Source organism: Equus przewalskii, chromosome 11, assembly GCF_037783145.1.
Source record: "Equus przewalskii isolate Varuska chromosome 11, EquPr2, whole genome shotgun sequence".
Taxonomy (NCBI): Eukaryota; Metazoa; Chordata; class Mammalia; order Perissodactyla; family Equidae; genus Equus; species Equus przewalskii.
This window is the reverse complement of record NC_091841.1, coordinates 34,144,820-34,161,839: the sequence shown is the minus strand read 5'-3', so window position 1 is coordinate 34,161,839 and position 17,020 is coordinate 34,144,820. Positions and strand designations below refer to the sequence as shown.

Here is a 17,020-nt window from a genome sequence, read left to right as displayed (position 1 = left end):
CACTATATACTGTGCCTCTTTGACTCTCATTGCCTTTTTCATCTTGAAGTCTACTTTCTCTGATATAAGTACAGTAACATCTCCTTTCTTGTTTTTGCCATTAGTATAGAGTATCATCTTCCTTCTCTTTACCCTGAGCCTGTGTTTGTCTGTAAAGCTGAGATGTGTTGCCTGGAGGCAGCATATTGTTGGGTCTTCTTTTTTAATCCATCTTGTCACTCTGAGCCTTTTGATTGGAGACTTCAATCCATCTACATTTAGAGTGATTATTGATATATGAGAGCTAATACTGCCATTTTATCACTTGTTTGCTGGTTGTTCTGTATTTCCCTTGTTTCTCAGCCCATGCATTTCAGACTGCCAATCCAGTTTGGAAGTTGTCTATGATGGTTTTCTCAGTATTTATCATTTGTGTGTCTGTTCTGATTTTTTGTTTAGTGGTTACTGTGAGGTTTTTATAAAAGATCTTATAGATGAGATAGTCCATTTTCTGATACCCTCTCATTCCCTTAGCCTAAGTAGTTTCCATCTCTTTCCTCTTCCCCATCTAGGTTATTATTGTCAAGACTTATTCTGTTTTCTGTGGTGACTTTGAAGTTATTATAGTTATTCTTGATGTTGTCCTTCCATTTATCTTTTATGTTTTAATTAAGTGTTTGCTAACCTGTTATCATAGACAGTCTACACCCAGTCTTGATTTGGTTGGCCCCTTTCAGGTATTGGTTCCCTTTTTTCAATCCAGATTGCAATTCCTATTTCTGTTACTCCTTAGAATTCTTGTATTATTTGTAATATTCAAACCAGTCACTGTTTTCTCTACTCAGTGTTGTGAAACCGGCATACAGGCTGGAGCAAAGAGTGCTCAGCAACTTGAGGGGGTCGATCGATCTTACCAGCCTGGATGAATTTCCTTTTCTGAGAAAGACCATGCCTAAGAACTCACTTTAAAAACGACTCTTTTCAAATATTGAATGCTCATCATTGTTATTGTACCCGTTCTATAATTTTAAACAATGTGAGAATGAAGATTCCTGTAAAAACACAGGTGCAATGTTTGTGTGACAATCTAAAATTACTTGAAAAATTATATTGCCTATGAAATGCTTCCTCCATTAATATGTATACCTCTATGCTTGCCCACGATATCCAACTATTTCCCCCCACCGTGGACAACTGGGCAAATCAACAATATAAAAGCCTACCACTGCCGGACATGACAGACCTGGGGCAGGCAGCACCCACCCTGGCACGAAAGACAATGTTTTGATCATCAATGCCTTCTTGGAACGATTAGAGATCAAAAGGGGTGAAATGATGAATGAATGACAAGCGAAAGGATATATTAGACTATATAAAGGAGCCATTTGGTTTAAAACTAATTTGGCCTGATGTGGCCTGTTGAGCAGACATTGTACATCTGCTTTAAACATTCACAGTGCCCCCAAAGACAGGAACAATGTCCTTAAAGGTAGGGCTATATCTTCGCCCCATATTGCCATTTCCTTGAGGATAAGCATCTCTTCTTGGGAACTAAGGATTAATTACTGACGTGTAGCACTTGCCTTGTGTTGACTGACCTGCTGTGCTAGCTCAGCAATCTCGTGACTGTTGTAAAACGGACCTTGCTATCATGTGATCGCTGCTCTTTGTTCCAAGATGGTGTATAACGGCCCTGTACACCCCATTTCTTTAGGTGTCCTTCCTTCCTTGGGGACAGAAGGTCTCATACTATAGTCCTCAGACCTGGCTCTTAACAACCTTATGCCAAATTTTGATTTATAGATTGATAATGGATTATTTGCATTGATGTGTGCAACGTCAGCTCAGGCAGGTGGGAGAGCCTTCTGGGTCAGTGTGGGTGCAGAAGGAACACAGAACCACACCAGGTATTTCCACAGGGAGGTTCGGACCTAGGAACACGTGACAGGGAGCCCTTATTTAGGGGCAGCCCAGGGGTGGTAACTGCAGGAAGCGGCTGACACCCTTGAGGGGAACCAAGGGAAGGGGCTGAAGTGATCAGAACCTGGAAACCTGGAGGAGGCCCCAGGGCAAGAGACCCAGACCTCTGGGTGGTGTGCGAGCCAGTTGGGGCACCGGGAGGCTGGTCTGGGACCCTCAACCCCAGTGGATCTCTCTCTCTCTCTACCCATGACCTTGTTGCATGGCCCTGGGTGTGCCTTGTAGACTCCAGGACTTGTAAGTAATAAACTGTTTTTTTCTTCCACATGTTTCCTGAGGCTTATTGCTGAAGGGCCTCTTGCAATCATAGTAAGAACCACAAGGGCAGGTCCAGCTGTAAGACTGGTTTAGAAAGGGGAGATTGACCCAATGTGAGGATGTGCCAACTACCATTTATTTCTACTCCAGTTCCCATTCAGGGAGTGGGGAATGCCTGCTGCGAGGGGGCAAGGCCCCCCCTGAGAGTTTGATTGTGCCTGGGGCCCCCGATTCCTTGGCCCCCATGTGCCCCACGTGAAAGAGGGGCCAGGATGATGCTTTGCCTGTCGAGATGATGACCTGGGCCCTGAGTCCAACACTCCTACCATGTCTTGATGCCCTTCTCCTCAGGGTCCATCACCAAGGACCAGCCATGTGCTCCTCTGAGGGCAGCCCGAGGGATGGGCCTTTGCACACAGCCGTGATGTGACAGCGTCCTTCCCCCTGAGGGCTCTACCCTCATTCAGTTGTGGGGTCAGGTCTGAAGACCAGTTCACCACAGAGGCCCAGGGTAACAAGTTGTATTGAGCTCTTGCATCAGTTTCCTGGTCTGCCATCCTTGCTTCCTCGGCTGGGGGAGGCTGAGGGGCATCCTGTTGTCTGTCCTTCTATTTCACCCCCAGGGACACAGTCTATGAATGTCTCTAGGACCCTCTGCTGGTCAGGTCCTGTGGCTGCCACTCTCACGTTCTGGGAGGAGATCACTGATCCCCTGGCCTCCAGGCTCCACTGGCACTGCCCTGCTTCCCTGTGGGCATCTCCCAGAATCAGTCCTGGGGCAGAGGAGGCCACCATTTCCTGCACGGAGTGATGGCCCTCACCCTCCACCTGGCGAGTGGGGTGTCCCCAGCCCTCCTGCCGGGCAGCATTACATGCTCTAGCCTGGAAGTCGGGATGGAAGCCCAGGCAGGACAGTGAGAGATGAGGCACTCGCCCTGAGGAGGCGCCAGGAAACGTGGGAAAGCGAGGCCCCACTAGGTGAGGAGGACACAGGAGATGTGCTGCCAGGTGGTGGAGGTGGGACCGAGAGGCTCAGGGTGTGGACGTGCTGACAGAGGGTTTGTCAGATGCGGGAAGGTCTGACTGGCCCTGTCTGCCGGGCCTGGGTCGGGGTCGCCTGAGTGGGGTCTTGGCTGTCCGTCGGCAGGAGACCCCCCCCAGGTCCCTCCCCACTCAGAGTAAGTCCCTCTCAGACCCAGAGGGGTGGGTCTGGCAGTGTTTCCTCCCCCAGGCCCTACCGTCCCTTGGCTGTCCCCCTTCCTGCTCCCACACAGAGGGCGATGGGGAAAGGGGGTGTGCCTCGTGCACACTCACGTCCCACCCCGAGGACCCCAACCTGCCAGCTACCTCCTGGAGCTGGGGTGCTGCTTTTTTTTTTTTTTTTTTTTTTTAAGATTTTATTTTTTCCTTTTTCTCCCCAAAGCCCCCCGGTACATAGTTGTATATTCTTTGTTGTGGGTCCTTCTAGTTGTGGCATGTGGGACGCTGCCTCAGCGTGGTTTGATGAGCAGTGTCATGTCCTCGCCCAGGATTCCAACCAACGAAACACTGGGCCGCCTGCAGCGGAGCACGCGAACCCAACCACTCGGCCACGGGGCCAACCCCAACTGGGGTACTGCTTTTGGAGTCAGATAACAGGATGTGGCTGAGGGGTGTGGAGGATCCACAGCTGGGGTCCCGGTGCACAAGGAGGATGAGGGGCTGTGGCCTCCCCAGCCCTCACTGCACCTGCCCAGCTGGTTGTGGGCAAGGTCTGCCCTGGGGCATCCCCAAGAGCCCACACATCCAGGGGCCATCGTGGAACCAGGTAAGGGAGCAGATCTCCTGGTCAGGGCACGGTTTTGTTCAGGTAGTTGGCCAGGACTAGAAAGGGCTTAACGCTGAGGATGGCTGCTCCTCACTTCTCCAGCTGGCCCCTGTCCCTCCTGAGGACACTGGTGACCCCACCCCTCACCTGCAGAGGAGCAAGGACACCAGGACAGAGCCTGGTGGGCTGGACGAGGCAACAGCAGGATGCAGCAGCTGCTGGATCGCCCAGGGTGGGCTGGGAGGGCTGCGGCTCCATCAGCCTCGCCCACAGATACAAAACCCATGACTTCCCACAGGGTCTGAGTGCCCGCATTGACACAGCACCGCTGCTCCCAGTCAGCTGAGAGGGCAGGTGGGAGTGGGGACTTGCATCAGTGTGCTCTTGCATCAGGGTGCAGACATTGGGGAAGGAGGGACCCCCGTCCTAGGAGCCTGATGTACCCGTGGCTCCCAGCAGGAGGCCAGAAACCCAGAAAACCTGAGGACATACCCCGCCCCCCAGAGAAGCACAGCAGGTGGGCAGGGAGGAGGTGGCTCCGTCTCAGGGGCAGCTGGGGACTCTCCACAGGCCCCCCCAGGGACATCACTGCACCATCACATGCCAGTGAACTTTATTGAATCCAGGTGTAGACAGGTATGTCTGTACATGGTGCTGTGGAAAGGCGTGGGGTGAGGGGTCAGGGCCAACAGCCCAGGATGCTGGGCCAGCAGTGTGAGGTGGGGAAGGGCTTGGGCCATGGATAGCTAGGAGTAGCCTCTCTGTTGACTCTTAATCTGGAAGAAAATGAAACCAATGGTACTGGCATAAACAGCGATGACAACGATGGTCAGAACCACGCCCAAGACCAGGGCAGCGATGTTCAGGCTCCTGGCAGTGGACGCGTAGCTCCGGGCCCCAGTCATGTCACCCACCATCTTCCGGTCCCTAGACTGGGGGAGAAGACACAGTGAGAGGGACCTGGAGGGGGTCTGGGAGAGCCAGGTGAGGTGACTCACGTCCTTCCCTGCCTGGTCCCTGCCCAGAGCAGCCTGCACCTGCTGTTCACCCAGATGGGGGCCACCCCGTCCCGTCCCCTGGAGCCTGAGCAGCACAGTGCCCCGTGGGCCCTCCCAGCTGGGCCTCCATCTCCTTCCTCACAGACTCAGCCTCTCCAGGAGGCCTCAGGCTCCTCCTCCCTCTGCTCTGGCCTCTTCACTGGCTGCTCGCCCCGCAATGGGGCAGCGTTCCCTGTGAGTCCCTTTGTTCCTTCTGAGAGATCCTCGGAGCCCCATCCTGAGTCTGAGGGATGTAATTTCTCGTTTGATCAGTAGGGGAATTCTCTGGAGTCCTGGGGACAAAGCCAGACCGTGGCCATGGCTGTGCACCTCATGCAGCCTCATTGTGATCTATGCGCGCACCCCCCCCCACACACACACACACAAGGCCTCCGATACCCCAGGTGCCATCTGGGTAGGGACCTAGCCGGCAGACACACACTTTCTGGGGAATCCCCCACGCACGCACCCACCTTCACGGAGAAGGCAAATGCCACGAAGCCCAGGCAGCACCAGTTCATGAAGAGCGTGTTGAACAGGGACCAGATGACATGGTCGCGCATGGGGGGCTCGCTGTGGATGTTGATCACGGTGGTTGTCATGGGAGCTGAGCCTTGGGGTGCCCCCATCATAACCACCCCTTTCTCGTCCCCGGACATGTCTTATGTTATGGGACACTGATCTGGAAGCCAGTGAAGAAGGGCTGGAAAGTGTGGTCACGATGTGGAGCTATGATCATTTGTGCAGTGAGGACCGGATGCAGGAGGATGGTCCTTGGTGTAGCTCAGCCCCCATCTCGGGGTCCCCTTTCCACATCTCAACTCAGTAGTTCTGCTTTCTCAGAAGCTTCTATTTCATGGTCTTTCGTAAATTGGTGAATTGGCTGGAACTAGGAAGGTGGAACAAATGACTGAGTCTCAAGTTACTCTCAGGCAGGGTTGGAGGAAGGGCTGTGGTCTAAGGGGGGCTTCCTGTCCCAGGCAGTCAGGTCAGGTCCTGTCTCTGCGGACCCACCTCTTCCTTTAGGGCTGTGGATTGGCCCTGGGGACGTTTCCCCAGCCTGACAGTCACCCATCCTCTCCCCCAGCCCAGCCCCAAGCCTGCTGCAGAACCTCACTGTCCCCAGGCAGGGCCCCCACCAGGCCCTCATTGGGACTCCACACTCCAGGCCCCGAGGGAGTCCCTCCGCCCCCACTCCCAGAGCCCAAACCTGGGCAGTCCCACGCCTCCTCTCTGAAGTCTCTTGTTCTTTCCTCCTTCTGCCTCCAGGCCGCAGGTGGGGTCAGGGTGTTGCTGTGACACGCTCTTACTTGATACCATCCCTGCTATCAGTTCCCCTACAGTGACCCCAGCATGCATGGGGTTAAAACTAAAAGCACACATTCCCAGGTCGCTGGGTCTTTAGTTATACTCATGTGTAAATGTCTGTCTCTTTAACCTGTGACTCCCTGGGCTTTACCAACAAATAGAAGTTGCACATTGTTCAAGCCCCGGTGGGCTCGCCCTGGGCTCCCACTAAAGCTGCGGCTCATCACAGGCCTTCGAGGTTCTTTTACAGAGAAACTGACGTCCAGAGAACATCAGGAAACTGAAACCTCCCGGGCCCAACTCCTCAGCTTCCTGATGCCTGAGTGTACCCTCCACCACGGAGACAAACAGCCAGGGACACTCAGCTGAGAAATCCCTTGTCTGCTCTGTTGGGAGCAGCCCCAGAAACAGGCTGCAGGTGGCCCAGGGTGTCGTTGGTTCGAATCCTGGGCGGGGACATGACACTGCTCGTTGAACCACGCTGAGTCGGCGTCCCACATACCACAACTAGAAGGACCCATAATGAAGAATATACAACTATGTACTGGGGGGCTTTGGGGAGAAAAAGGCCAAAATAAAATCTTTTAAAAAAAAAAAAGGAAAATGTACAAGGCAAATGAAAACAGGATTGAAACAAAAAAACAACCCACTAACTGGGAAAAAATATTTGCAAGTCATATATCTGACAAAGGCTTAATATCCTTAATATATAAAGAACTCTCACAACTCAATCACAAAACATCAAACAACCCAATCAAAAAATGGGCTGGAGACATGAACAGACATTTCTCCAAAGAAGATATACGGATGGCCAATAGGCACATGAAAAGATGCTCATCATCGCTGATCATCAGGGAAATGCAAATCAAAACTACACTAAGATATCACCTTACACCCGTTAGAATGACAAAAATATCTAAAACTAATAGCAACAAATGTTGGAGAGGTTGCGGAGAAAAAGGAACCCTCATACACTGCTGGTGGGAATGCAAACTGGTGCAGCCACTATGGAAAACAGTATGGAGATTCCTCAAAAAACTAAAAATAGAACTACCATACAATCCAGCCATCCCACTACTGGGTATCTATCCAAAGAGCCTGAAGTCAGCAATCCCAAAAGTCCTGTGCACCCCAATGTTTATTGCAGCACTGTTTACAATAGCCAAGACGTGGAAGCAACCTACGTGCCCATCAACAGACGAATGGATAAAGAAGATGTGGTACATATATACAATGGAATACTACTCAGCTGCAAAACAGAACAAAATTATTCCATTTGCAATAACATGGATGGACCTTGAGAGAATTATGTTAAGTGAAATAAGCCAGCAAGAGAAAGATAATCTGTGTATGACTCCACTCATATGAGGAATTTAAATCTATGGACCAAGAACAGTTTAGTGGATACCAGGGGAAAGGTGGGGTGGGGGGTGGGCACAAAGGGTGAAGTGGTGCACCTACAACATGACTGACAAACATTAATGTACAATTGAAATTTCACAAGATTGTAACCTATCAATAACTCAATAAAAAAAAAAGGAAAATGTAAAACTATAAGGGTTGATATGATTATAAAAGTTGCAATGTTTGAGCTAATTTCATATAAAGACGTTATATCAACTTGGCCTGAGCATGTTTGGAAAACGTCTGGCTGGAAGCTTCCCCTATCCGATATTATAAGGCCAAGACCTATTGATAAAGTCCTGACAAAAGCTATGATTAGGGTATAAGAGTCGATGGAATTAAGTGATTATATCTCCTGTATGTGGTTGTGTTATAGATGTTTTGTGGGGATCGACACTGTGTCTCACTGGGGACTGTTTCCCTTGTCTGATTGTAAGACAGTGTACAAACCTGCCCTTCAGACAAGGCTAATGAAACATACTAAAGGGAAGTCAATAGGGTTGCCTGAGCCCACACAGCATGAGATAAAAACTAAAGGCTAATAAAGATAGTAAAAGCCCATCCCCCACCAAGGTAAATTGGTCTAGGGTTGAACTGTACACTTGGAAAGAGGGTCTTTGTCAGATCCTTAGTGTAGACTTTTAAAGGTGTGATACACTGTGTTAAACATTTAAAACAATAGCTGCGGAGCCTTTGTGTACGTGTGTCTATATGCACATTATATACGTGTGATGTTTTACCTCTGGATGGTATGGCCAAAAGTAAGAGCTCTGTTTAATTGGCTTCAAGTAAGAGCTTACATCAATTACTTCTAAATATAATGGAAACTAACCCAAATGTCGTTCAAGTGAACGTGATATAACATAATCTTTGGTAAGTGAAAGCTTGCTTTAATTTGTTGGTTTGATTACAATAGACACGTCTTCAAACTTATCAACATTGGAGGTGATGCAGACGTGCAGCCTGGGTTTACTAGTCAAATAAGCTCATGTCCATGTTACAAATTTGCCGGCAAAATAATAACTTAAAGTGATAAGCTGATTTTGTCCAATGTCTCATGAAGGTTTTGTAGGGAATCTAAACATAATTATTGGACACAAGTAAACTAAATAGATGTAAGTAAGATAAAAGCTTTTGGGTGAACTTTTTAACAATAATTATGTATTATGGGGTATATACTTAACAACCTTGTGGTAACCTGAAACTTTGAAGTTTTGCTAGGTTTAATTGAATGATTGAAAATTTATTGAATATCTAGATCATTTCCAAATAAGATAAAATCTTAGACATTAATTACTAAATGTAGGTATGTCTACTTTTGGCTTCTTATTACAGAGAAACCAAAAGATATTTGGGTCTATTAGTAAACATGTCTTGTGCTTCATTAAAAAGATGGTACTATGAAGTAGGATGTCACTAGACATTAGAAAAGCTATCTATAAATTTTCCAGGTCAAGAATGCAAATGTAAAATACGCTTTATAATTGTTTCTTAGTTTTCACCAAAAATTAAAGTTTCTAAGGGTTAAAAATTCTAATTAATATATGTGATTAAAGCTACTAAAATTAATAGAGGAAATATCTTTGTATTCAAGGAAAGTAAGCTGTATGTTTTCAGTAAAGAAGTTATAAGAAATAAAGATATTTTGGTTTGTTCAAAAAGGTTATAGGAGGTTTATGGAAGAGAAACTCTGAGAAAGGAATTTTGTACGTGGTCAACTTGGCTAAGATTAAAATGAATCCGATTAAGTGAATGAATTTTAAGATCAAAAGCAAGCTGATGCAAAAATAGAATTTCTTTTTTCTCTCTCACTTAAAAGGATCATTTTCTTAAACGTTTAGTCTGCTCTTGATAAAGACATTATGAAGATTTTTCTTTGAGTAACCTACCAGGAGGGCACAGATTTTATGTTTTATAAAAATAAATTTCTAGTCTTTAATAAATAAATATAAATATAAATAAATGAATAATAAATATCAGGTCTTTAATCACAGGACAGCCATTTAATTTTCTGCCTGAAAATCTTTAATTTTCACCAAGGTAAATGGATAGCTAAGCATTGTTTCATAGGGACCTACCATATTGTGTGGGTAAATGTTATGGATATAAGTGGTTTAAACATTATATAACATTCCTAAAATTCTGATCTGCCCTGGTTGTCAGTCATAATTCTAGTCCTACTTTTGCAAATAGATTTCATCTTCAGAGAGATTCATATAAAGGACTCTGACACTCTGGAATACAAGTTTCTGATAAACTTTCAAATCACAAAACTGAATGAGGTAAGAAATTACAGAAATCTAACAGAAAAACTGATAACTTCATGAAATTGCTAACAGAAAATCAAGAGTTTATCAGATGGGACTAAATGAAGTGATGAAGATGATTATAATTCTTATAACATTTTGTTTGAAATATTGCTCATTTTTAATGTTTTGTTCTTTCAGATTTAAGGATACCTTTTTCTCTTTCCTCTTAAGCTAACTATAACTTATAACAATTTGGTAAATTATACTTTCATAAGCAGAATTTAAGCATTTATCTTTTTCTCCCTATCTGATCCTTCCAAAATTTGAAAACTCTTGGTGTGTAAATCTTCTTATTTTAATGTCAATATAGGTGTTGATATAAGTTCAATAAGAATCTGTTCTACTTATAACAACACTATTGAAAATATTGGTTATATTACCAAAGCTTTGACTGGAATGTCATATTTGAGAGACGTAGTCATGAACTCTGATATGACTGACCAATAAGAAACAAAGTTTGGGGGTTGGTCAGTAGCATAGTGGTTGGGTTCATGTGCTCTGCTTTGGCAGCCCGGGGTTCATGGGTTTGGATCCCAGGTGTGGACCTACACACTGCTCATCAAACCACATTGTGGTAGCATCCCACATACAGAAAATAGAGGAAGACCAGCACAAATGTAAGGAGAGCAACCATCTCCCTCAGGCAAAAAGGAAAGATTTGCAACAGATGTTAGCTCAGGGTCAATCTTCCTTGCCAAGAAAAGAAGAAAGAAAGAAGGAAGGAAGGGAGGGAGGGATGAATGCAGGAAGAAAAAGAAGGAAAGAAAGAGAGAGAGAAAGAAAGAAAGAAAGAAAGAAAGAAAGAAAGAAAGAAAGAAAGAAAGAAAGGAAGGAAGGAAGGAAGGAAGGAAGGAAGGAAGGAAGGAAGGAAGGAAGGAAGGAAGGAAGAAATAAAGAAGGGAAGAAGGAAGCAAGGAAGGAAGGAAGGACAAAGATTGGAATTTATGGAATAAAGCCACCTGGAAATCTTGGCCTGGCACCTTGCTTGCAGGGTTTGAGGCAAGCTTACCAGGTGAGTAAAGAAGGACACTTCTCTGGCAGGCACAAGGAACCTCAGGATATTTTGGGGAACCTCAACAGAAGAAAGGAATTCACTCAAATCTATAGGTATTGCAAGCAGAGTCTGATAACAAGTCCTTGGCTCGGTTTTCCTGGCCTTGAGAGGTCTATAAAGTTCTATCTGAGATTCCTGATACAACGTTGCAGCAAAAGAGGCTTAAAAGAGCCTCTATGATCAACTGGTTTGAGAAGATTAGGTATTAAATCTTCTTTGAATGTTTGGTAGAAGTCTGCTGAGAAGCCATCTGGTCCTGGGTGGTTGCGCTTTGGGAGGTTTTCTTTATTGCTGTATCCATCTCTTTATTTGCGATTGGTCTTTTCAAATTCTCTATTTCATCTTGGTTCAGTTTTGGGAGGTTGTAAGAGTTTAAGAATCTATCCATTTCTTCTAGATTGTCCAAATCACTGGCATATAGTTTTCCATAGTATTCTCTTATAATCCTTTGTATCTCTGTGGTATCCATTGTAATTTCTCCTCTTTCGTTTCTAATTTTATTTATTTGAGGCTTCTCTCTTTGTTTCTCAGTGAGTCTGGCTAAAGGTTTGTCAATTTTGTTTATCTTCTCAAAGAACTGGCTCTTAGTTTCATTGAGCCTTTCTACTATTTGTTTGGTTTCTATTTCATTTATCTCTGCTCTAATTTTTATTATTTCCTTCCTTATGCTGACTTTGGGCTCTGTTTGTTCTGCTTTTTCTAGTTCTGTTAGGTGTAGTTTAAGATTGCTTATGTGAGATTTTTCTTGTTGCTAAGGTGGGCCTGTATTGCTATGAATTTCCCTCTTAGGACCGCTTTTGCTGCCTCCCATATGAGTTGGCATGGTGTATTTTCACTTTCATTTGTCTCCAGATATTGTTTGATTTCCCCTTTAATTTCTTCAAGGATGCGTTGGCTGTTCAGTAGCATGTTGTTTAGTCTCCACATACTTGTCACTTTCCCAGCTTTGTTCTTGTAGTTGATTTCTAGTTTCACAGTATAATGGTCGTAAAAGATGCTTGATATGATTTCGATCTTCTTAAGTTTATTGAGGCTTGCCTTGTTTCCCACCATATGGTCTATCTTTGAGAACGTTCTACGTGCACTTGACAAGAATGTATAATCTGCTGTTTTGGGATGGAATGTTCCATATATATCTATGAAGTCCATCTGGTCTAGTTTTTTGCTTAATTCCGCTAGTTCCCTGTTGACTTTCTGTCCATGTGATCTATCCATTGATGTAAGTGGGATGTTAAGGTCCCCTTCTATTATTGTGCTGCTGTTAATATCTCCTTTTCGGCCTATTAATGGTTGCTTTATGTACTTTGGTGCTCCTGCGTTAGGTGTATATATATTTATGTGCTATGTCATCTTGGTGGAATGTCCCTTTTATCACTATATACTGTGCCTCTTTGACTCTCATTGCCTTTTTCATCTTGAAGTCTACTTTCTCTGATATAAGTACAGTAACATCTCCTTTCTTGTTTTTGCCATTAGTATAGAGTATCATCTTCCTTCTCTTTACCCTGAGCCTGTGTTTGTCTGTAAAGCTGAGATGTGTTGCCTGGAGGCAGCATATTGTTGGGTCTTCTTTTTTAATCCATCTTGTCACTCTGAGCCTTTTGATTGGAGACTTCAATCCATCTACATTTAGAGTGATTATTGATATATGAGAGCTAATACTGCCATTTTATCACTTGTTTGCTGGTTGTTCTGTATTTCCCTTGTTTCTCAGCCCATGCATTTCAGACTGCCAATCCAGTTTGGAAGTTGTCTATGATGGTTTTCTCAGTATTTATCATTTGTGTGTCTGTTCTGATTTTTTGTTTAGTGGTTACTGTGAGGTTTTTATAAAAGATCTTATAGATGAGATAGTCCATTTTCTGATACCCTCTCATTCCCTTAGCCTAAGTAGTTTCCATCTCTTTCCTCTTCCCCATCTAGGTTATTATTGTCAAGACTTATTCTGTTTTCTGTGGTGACTTTGAAGTTATTATAGTTATTCTTGATGTTGTCCTTCCATTTATCTTTTATGTTTTAATTAAGTGTTTGCTAACCTGTTATCATAGACAGTCTACACCCAGTCTTGATTTGGTTGGCCCCTTTCAGGTATTGGTTCCCTTTTTTCAATCCAGATTGCAATTCCTATTTCTGTTACTCCTTAGAATTCTTGTATTATTTGTAATATTCAAACCAGTCACTGTTTTCTCTACTCAGTGTTGTGAAACCGGCATACAGGCTGGAGCAAAGAGTGCTCAGCAACTTGAGGGGGTCGATCGATCTTACCAGCCTGGATGAATTTCCTTTTCTGAGAAAGACTATGCCTAAGAACTCACTTTAAAAACGACTCTTTTCAAATATTGAATGCTCATCATTGTTATTGTACCCGTTCTATAATTTTAAACAATGTGAGAATGAAGATTCCTGTAAAAACACAGGTGCAATGTTTGTGTGACAATCTAAAATTACTTGAAAAATTATATTGCCTATGAAATGCTTCCTCCATTAATATGTATACCTCTATGCTTGCCCACGATATCCAACTATTTCCCCCCACCGTGGACAACTGGGCAAATCAACAATATAAAAGCCTACCACTGCCGGACATGACAGACCTGGGGCAGGCAGCACCCACCCTGGCACGAAAGACAATGTTTTGATCATCAATGCCTTCTTGGAACGATTAGAGATCAAAAGGGGTGAAATGATGAATGAATGACAAGCGAAAGGATATATTAGATTATATAAAGGAGCCACTTGGTTTAAAACTAATTGGGCCTGATGTGGCCTGTTGAGCAGACATTGTACATCTGCTTTAAACATTCACAGTGCCCCCAAAGACAGGAACAATGTCCTTAAAGGCAGGGCTATATCTTCACCCCATATTGCCATTTCCTTGAGGATAAGCATCTCTTCTTGGGAACTAAGGATTAATTACTGACGTGTAGCACTTGCCTTGTGTTGACTGACCTGCTGTGCTAGCTCAGCAATCTCGTGACTGTTGTAAAACGGACCTTGCTATCATGTGATCGCTGCTCTTTGTTCCAAGATGGTGTATAACGGCCCTGTACACCCCATTTCTTTAGGTGTCCTTCCTTCCTTGGGGACAGAAGGTCTCATACTATAGTCCTCAGACCTGGCTCTTAACAACCTTATGCCAAATTTTGATTTATAGATTGATAATGGATTATTTGCATTGATGTGTGCAACGTCAGCTCAGGCAGGTGGGAGAGCCTTCTGGGTCAGTGTGGGTGCAGAAGGAACACAGAACCACACCAGGTATTTCCACAGGGAGGTTCGGACCTAGGAACACGTGACAGGGAGCCCTTATTTAGGGGCAGCCCAGGGGTGGTAACTGCAGGAAGCGGCTGACACCCTTGAGGGGAACCAAGGGAAGGGGCTGAAGTCATCAGAACCTGGAAACCTGGAGGAGGCCCCAGGGCAAGAGACCCAGACCTCTGGGTGGTGTGCGAGCCAGTTGGGGCACCGGGAGGCTGGTCTGGGACCCTCAACCCCAGTGGATCTCTCTCTCTCTCTACCCATGACCTTGTTGCATGGCCCTGGGTGTGCCTTGTAGACTCCAGGACTTGTAAGTAATAAACTGTTTTTTTCTTCCACATGTTTCCTGAGGCTTATTGCTGAAGGGCCTCTTGCAATCATAGTAAGAACCACAAGGGCAGGTCCAGCTGTAAGACTGGTTTAGAAAGGGGAGATTGACCCAATGTGAGGATGTGCCAACTACCATTTATTTCTACTCCAGTTCCCATTCAGGGAGTGGGGAATGCCTGCTGCGAGGGGGCAAGGCCCCCCCTGAGAGTTTGATTGTGCCTGGGGCCCCCGATTCCTTGGCCCCCATGTGCCCCACGTGAAAGAGGGGCCAGGATGATGCTTTGCCTGTCGAGATGATGACCTGGGCCCTGAGTCCAACACTCCTACCATGTCTTGATGCCCTTCTCCTCAGGGTCCATCACCAAGGACCAGCCATGTGCTCCTCTGAGGGCAGCCCGAGGGATGGGCCTTTGCACACAGCCGTGATGTGACAGCGTCCTTCCCCCTGAGGGCTCTACCCTCATTCAGTTGTGGGGTCAGGTCTGAAGACCAGTTCACCACAGAGGCCCAGGGTAACAAGTTGTATTGAGCTCTTGCATCAGTTTCCTGGTCTGCCATCCTTGCTTCCTCGGCTGGGGGAGGCTGAGGGGCATCCTGTTGTCTGTCCTTCTATTTCACCCCCAGGGACACAGTCTATGAATGTCTCTAGGACCCTCTGCTGGTCAGGTCCTGTGGCTGCCACTCTCACGTGCTGGGAGGAGATCATTGATCCCCTGGCCTCCAGGCTCCACTGGCACTGCCCTGCTTCCCTGTGGGCGTCTCCCAGAATCAGTCCTGGGGCAGAGGAGGCCACCATTTCCTGCACGGAGTGATGGCCCTCACCCTCCACCTGGCGAGTGGGGTGTCCCCAGCCCTCCTGCCGGGCAGCATTACATGCTCTAGCCTGGAAGTCGGGATGGAAGCCCAGGCAGGACAGTGAGAGATGAGGCACTCGCCCTGAGGAGGCGCCAGGAAACGTGGGAAAGCGAGGCCCCACTAGGTGAGGAGGACACAGGAGATGTGCTGCCAGGTGGTGGAGGTGGGACCGAGAGGCTCAGGGTGTGGACGTGCTGACAGAGGGTTTGTCAGATGCGGGAAGGTCTGACTGGCCCTGTCTGCCGGGCCTGGGTCGGGGTCGCCTGAGTGGGGTCTTGGCTGTCCGTCGGCAGGAGACCCCCCCAGGTCCCTCCCCACTCAGAGTAAGTCCCTCTCAGACCCAGAGGGGTGGGTCTGGCAGTGTTTCCTCCCCCAGGCCCTACCGTCCCTTGGCTGTCCCCCTTCCTGCTCCCACACAGAGGGCGATGGGGAAAGGGGGTGTGCCTCGTGCACACTCACGTCCCACCCCGAGGACCCCAACCTGCCAGCTACCTCCTGGAGCTGGGGTGCTGCTTTTTTTTTTTTTTTTTTTTTTAAGATTTTATTTTTTCCTTTTTCTCCCCAAAGCCCCCCGGTACATAGTTGTATATTCTTTGTTGTGGGTCCTTCTACTTGTGGCATGTGGGACGCTGCCTCAGCGTGGTTTGATGAGCAGTGTCATGTCCGCGCCCAGGATTCCAACCAACGAAACACTGGGCCGCCTGCAGCGGAGCGCGCGAACCCAACCACTCGGCCACGGGGCCAACCCCAACTGGGGTACTGCTTTTGGAGTCAGATAACAGGATGTGGCTGAGGGGTGTGGAGGATCCACAGCTGGGGTCCCGGTGCACAGGGAGGATGAGGGGCTGTGGCCTCCCCAGCCCTCACTGCACCTGTCCAGCTGGTTGTGGGCAAGGTCTGCCCTGGGGCATCCCCAAGTACCCACACATCCAGGGGCCATCGTGGAACCAGGTAAGGGAGCAGATCTCCTGGTCAGGGCACGGTTTTGTTCAGGTAGTTGGCCAGGACGAGAAAGGGCTTAACGCTGAGGATGGCTGCTCCTCACTTCTCCAGCTGGCCCCTGTCCCTCCTGAGGACACTGGTGACCCCACCCCTCACCTGCAGAGGAGCAAGGACACCAGGACAGAGCCTGGTGGGCTGGACGAGGCAACAGCAGGATGCAGCAGCTGCTGGATCGCCCAGGGTGGGCTGGGAGGGCTGCGGCTCCATCAGCCTCGCCCACAGATACAAAACCCATGACTTCCCACAGGGTCTGAGTGCCCGCATTGACACAGCACCGCTGCTCCCAGTCAGCTGAGAGGGCAGGTGGGAGTGGGGACTTGCATCAGTGTGCTCTTGCATCAGGGTGCAGACATTGGGGAAGGAGGGACCCCCGTCCTAGGAGCCTGATGTACCCGTGGCTCCCAGCAGGAGGCCAGAAACCCAGAAAACCTGAGGACAT

At 47.1% G+C, this 17,020-nt stretch overlaps 1 protein-coding gene across 1 annotated transcript; it reads right to left on the bottom strand.

Moving 5' to 3' along the window:
• Positions 1-4,620: 4,620 nt before the first annotated feature.
• On the bottom strand, positions 4,621-5,809 carry LOC139074421 (interferon-induced transmembrane protein 1-like). The gene is made up of 2 exons (XM_070564579.1): positions 5,535-5,809; positions 4,621-4,956 (listed from the first exon to the last, which is right to left on the bottom strand). Exons 1-2 carry the CDS (start codon positions 5,718-5,720, stop codon positions 4,771-4,773), a joined length of 372 nt encoding a protein of 123 aa, XP_070420680.1. The 5' UTR covers positions 5,721-5,809; the 3' UTR covers positions 4,621-4,770.
• Positions 5,810-17,020: the final 11,211 nt, after the last annotated feature.

Coding starts and splice junctions, on each gene's coding strand:
- LOC139074421 (XM_070564579.1), bottom strand. CDS start 5,720: ATGTCCGGGGACGAGAAAGGGGTGGTTATGATGGGGGCACCCCAAGGC. Junction 4,957..5,534: donor CATTTGCCTTCTCCGTGAAG/GTGGGTGCGTGC, acceptor CTTCTCCCCCAG/TCTAGGGACCGGAAGATGGT.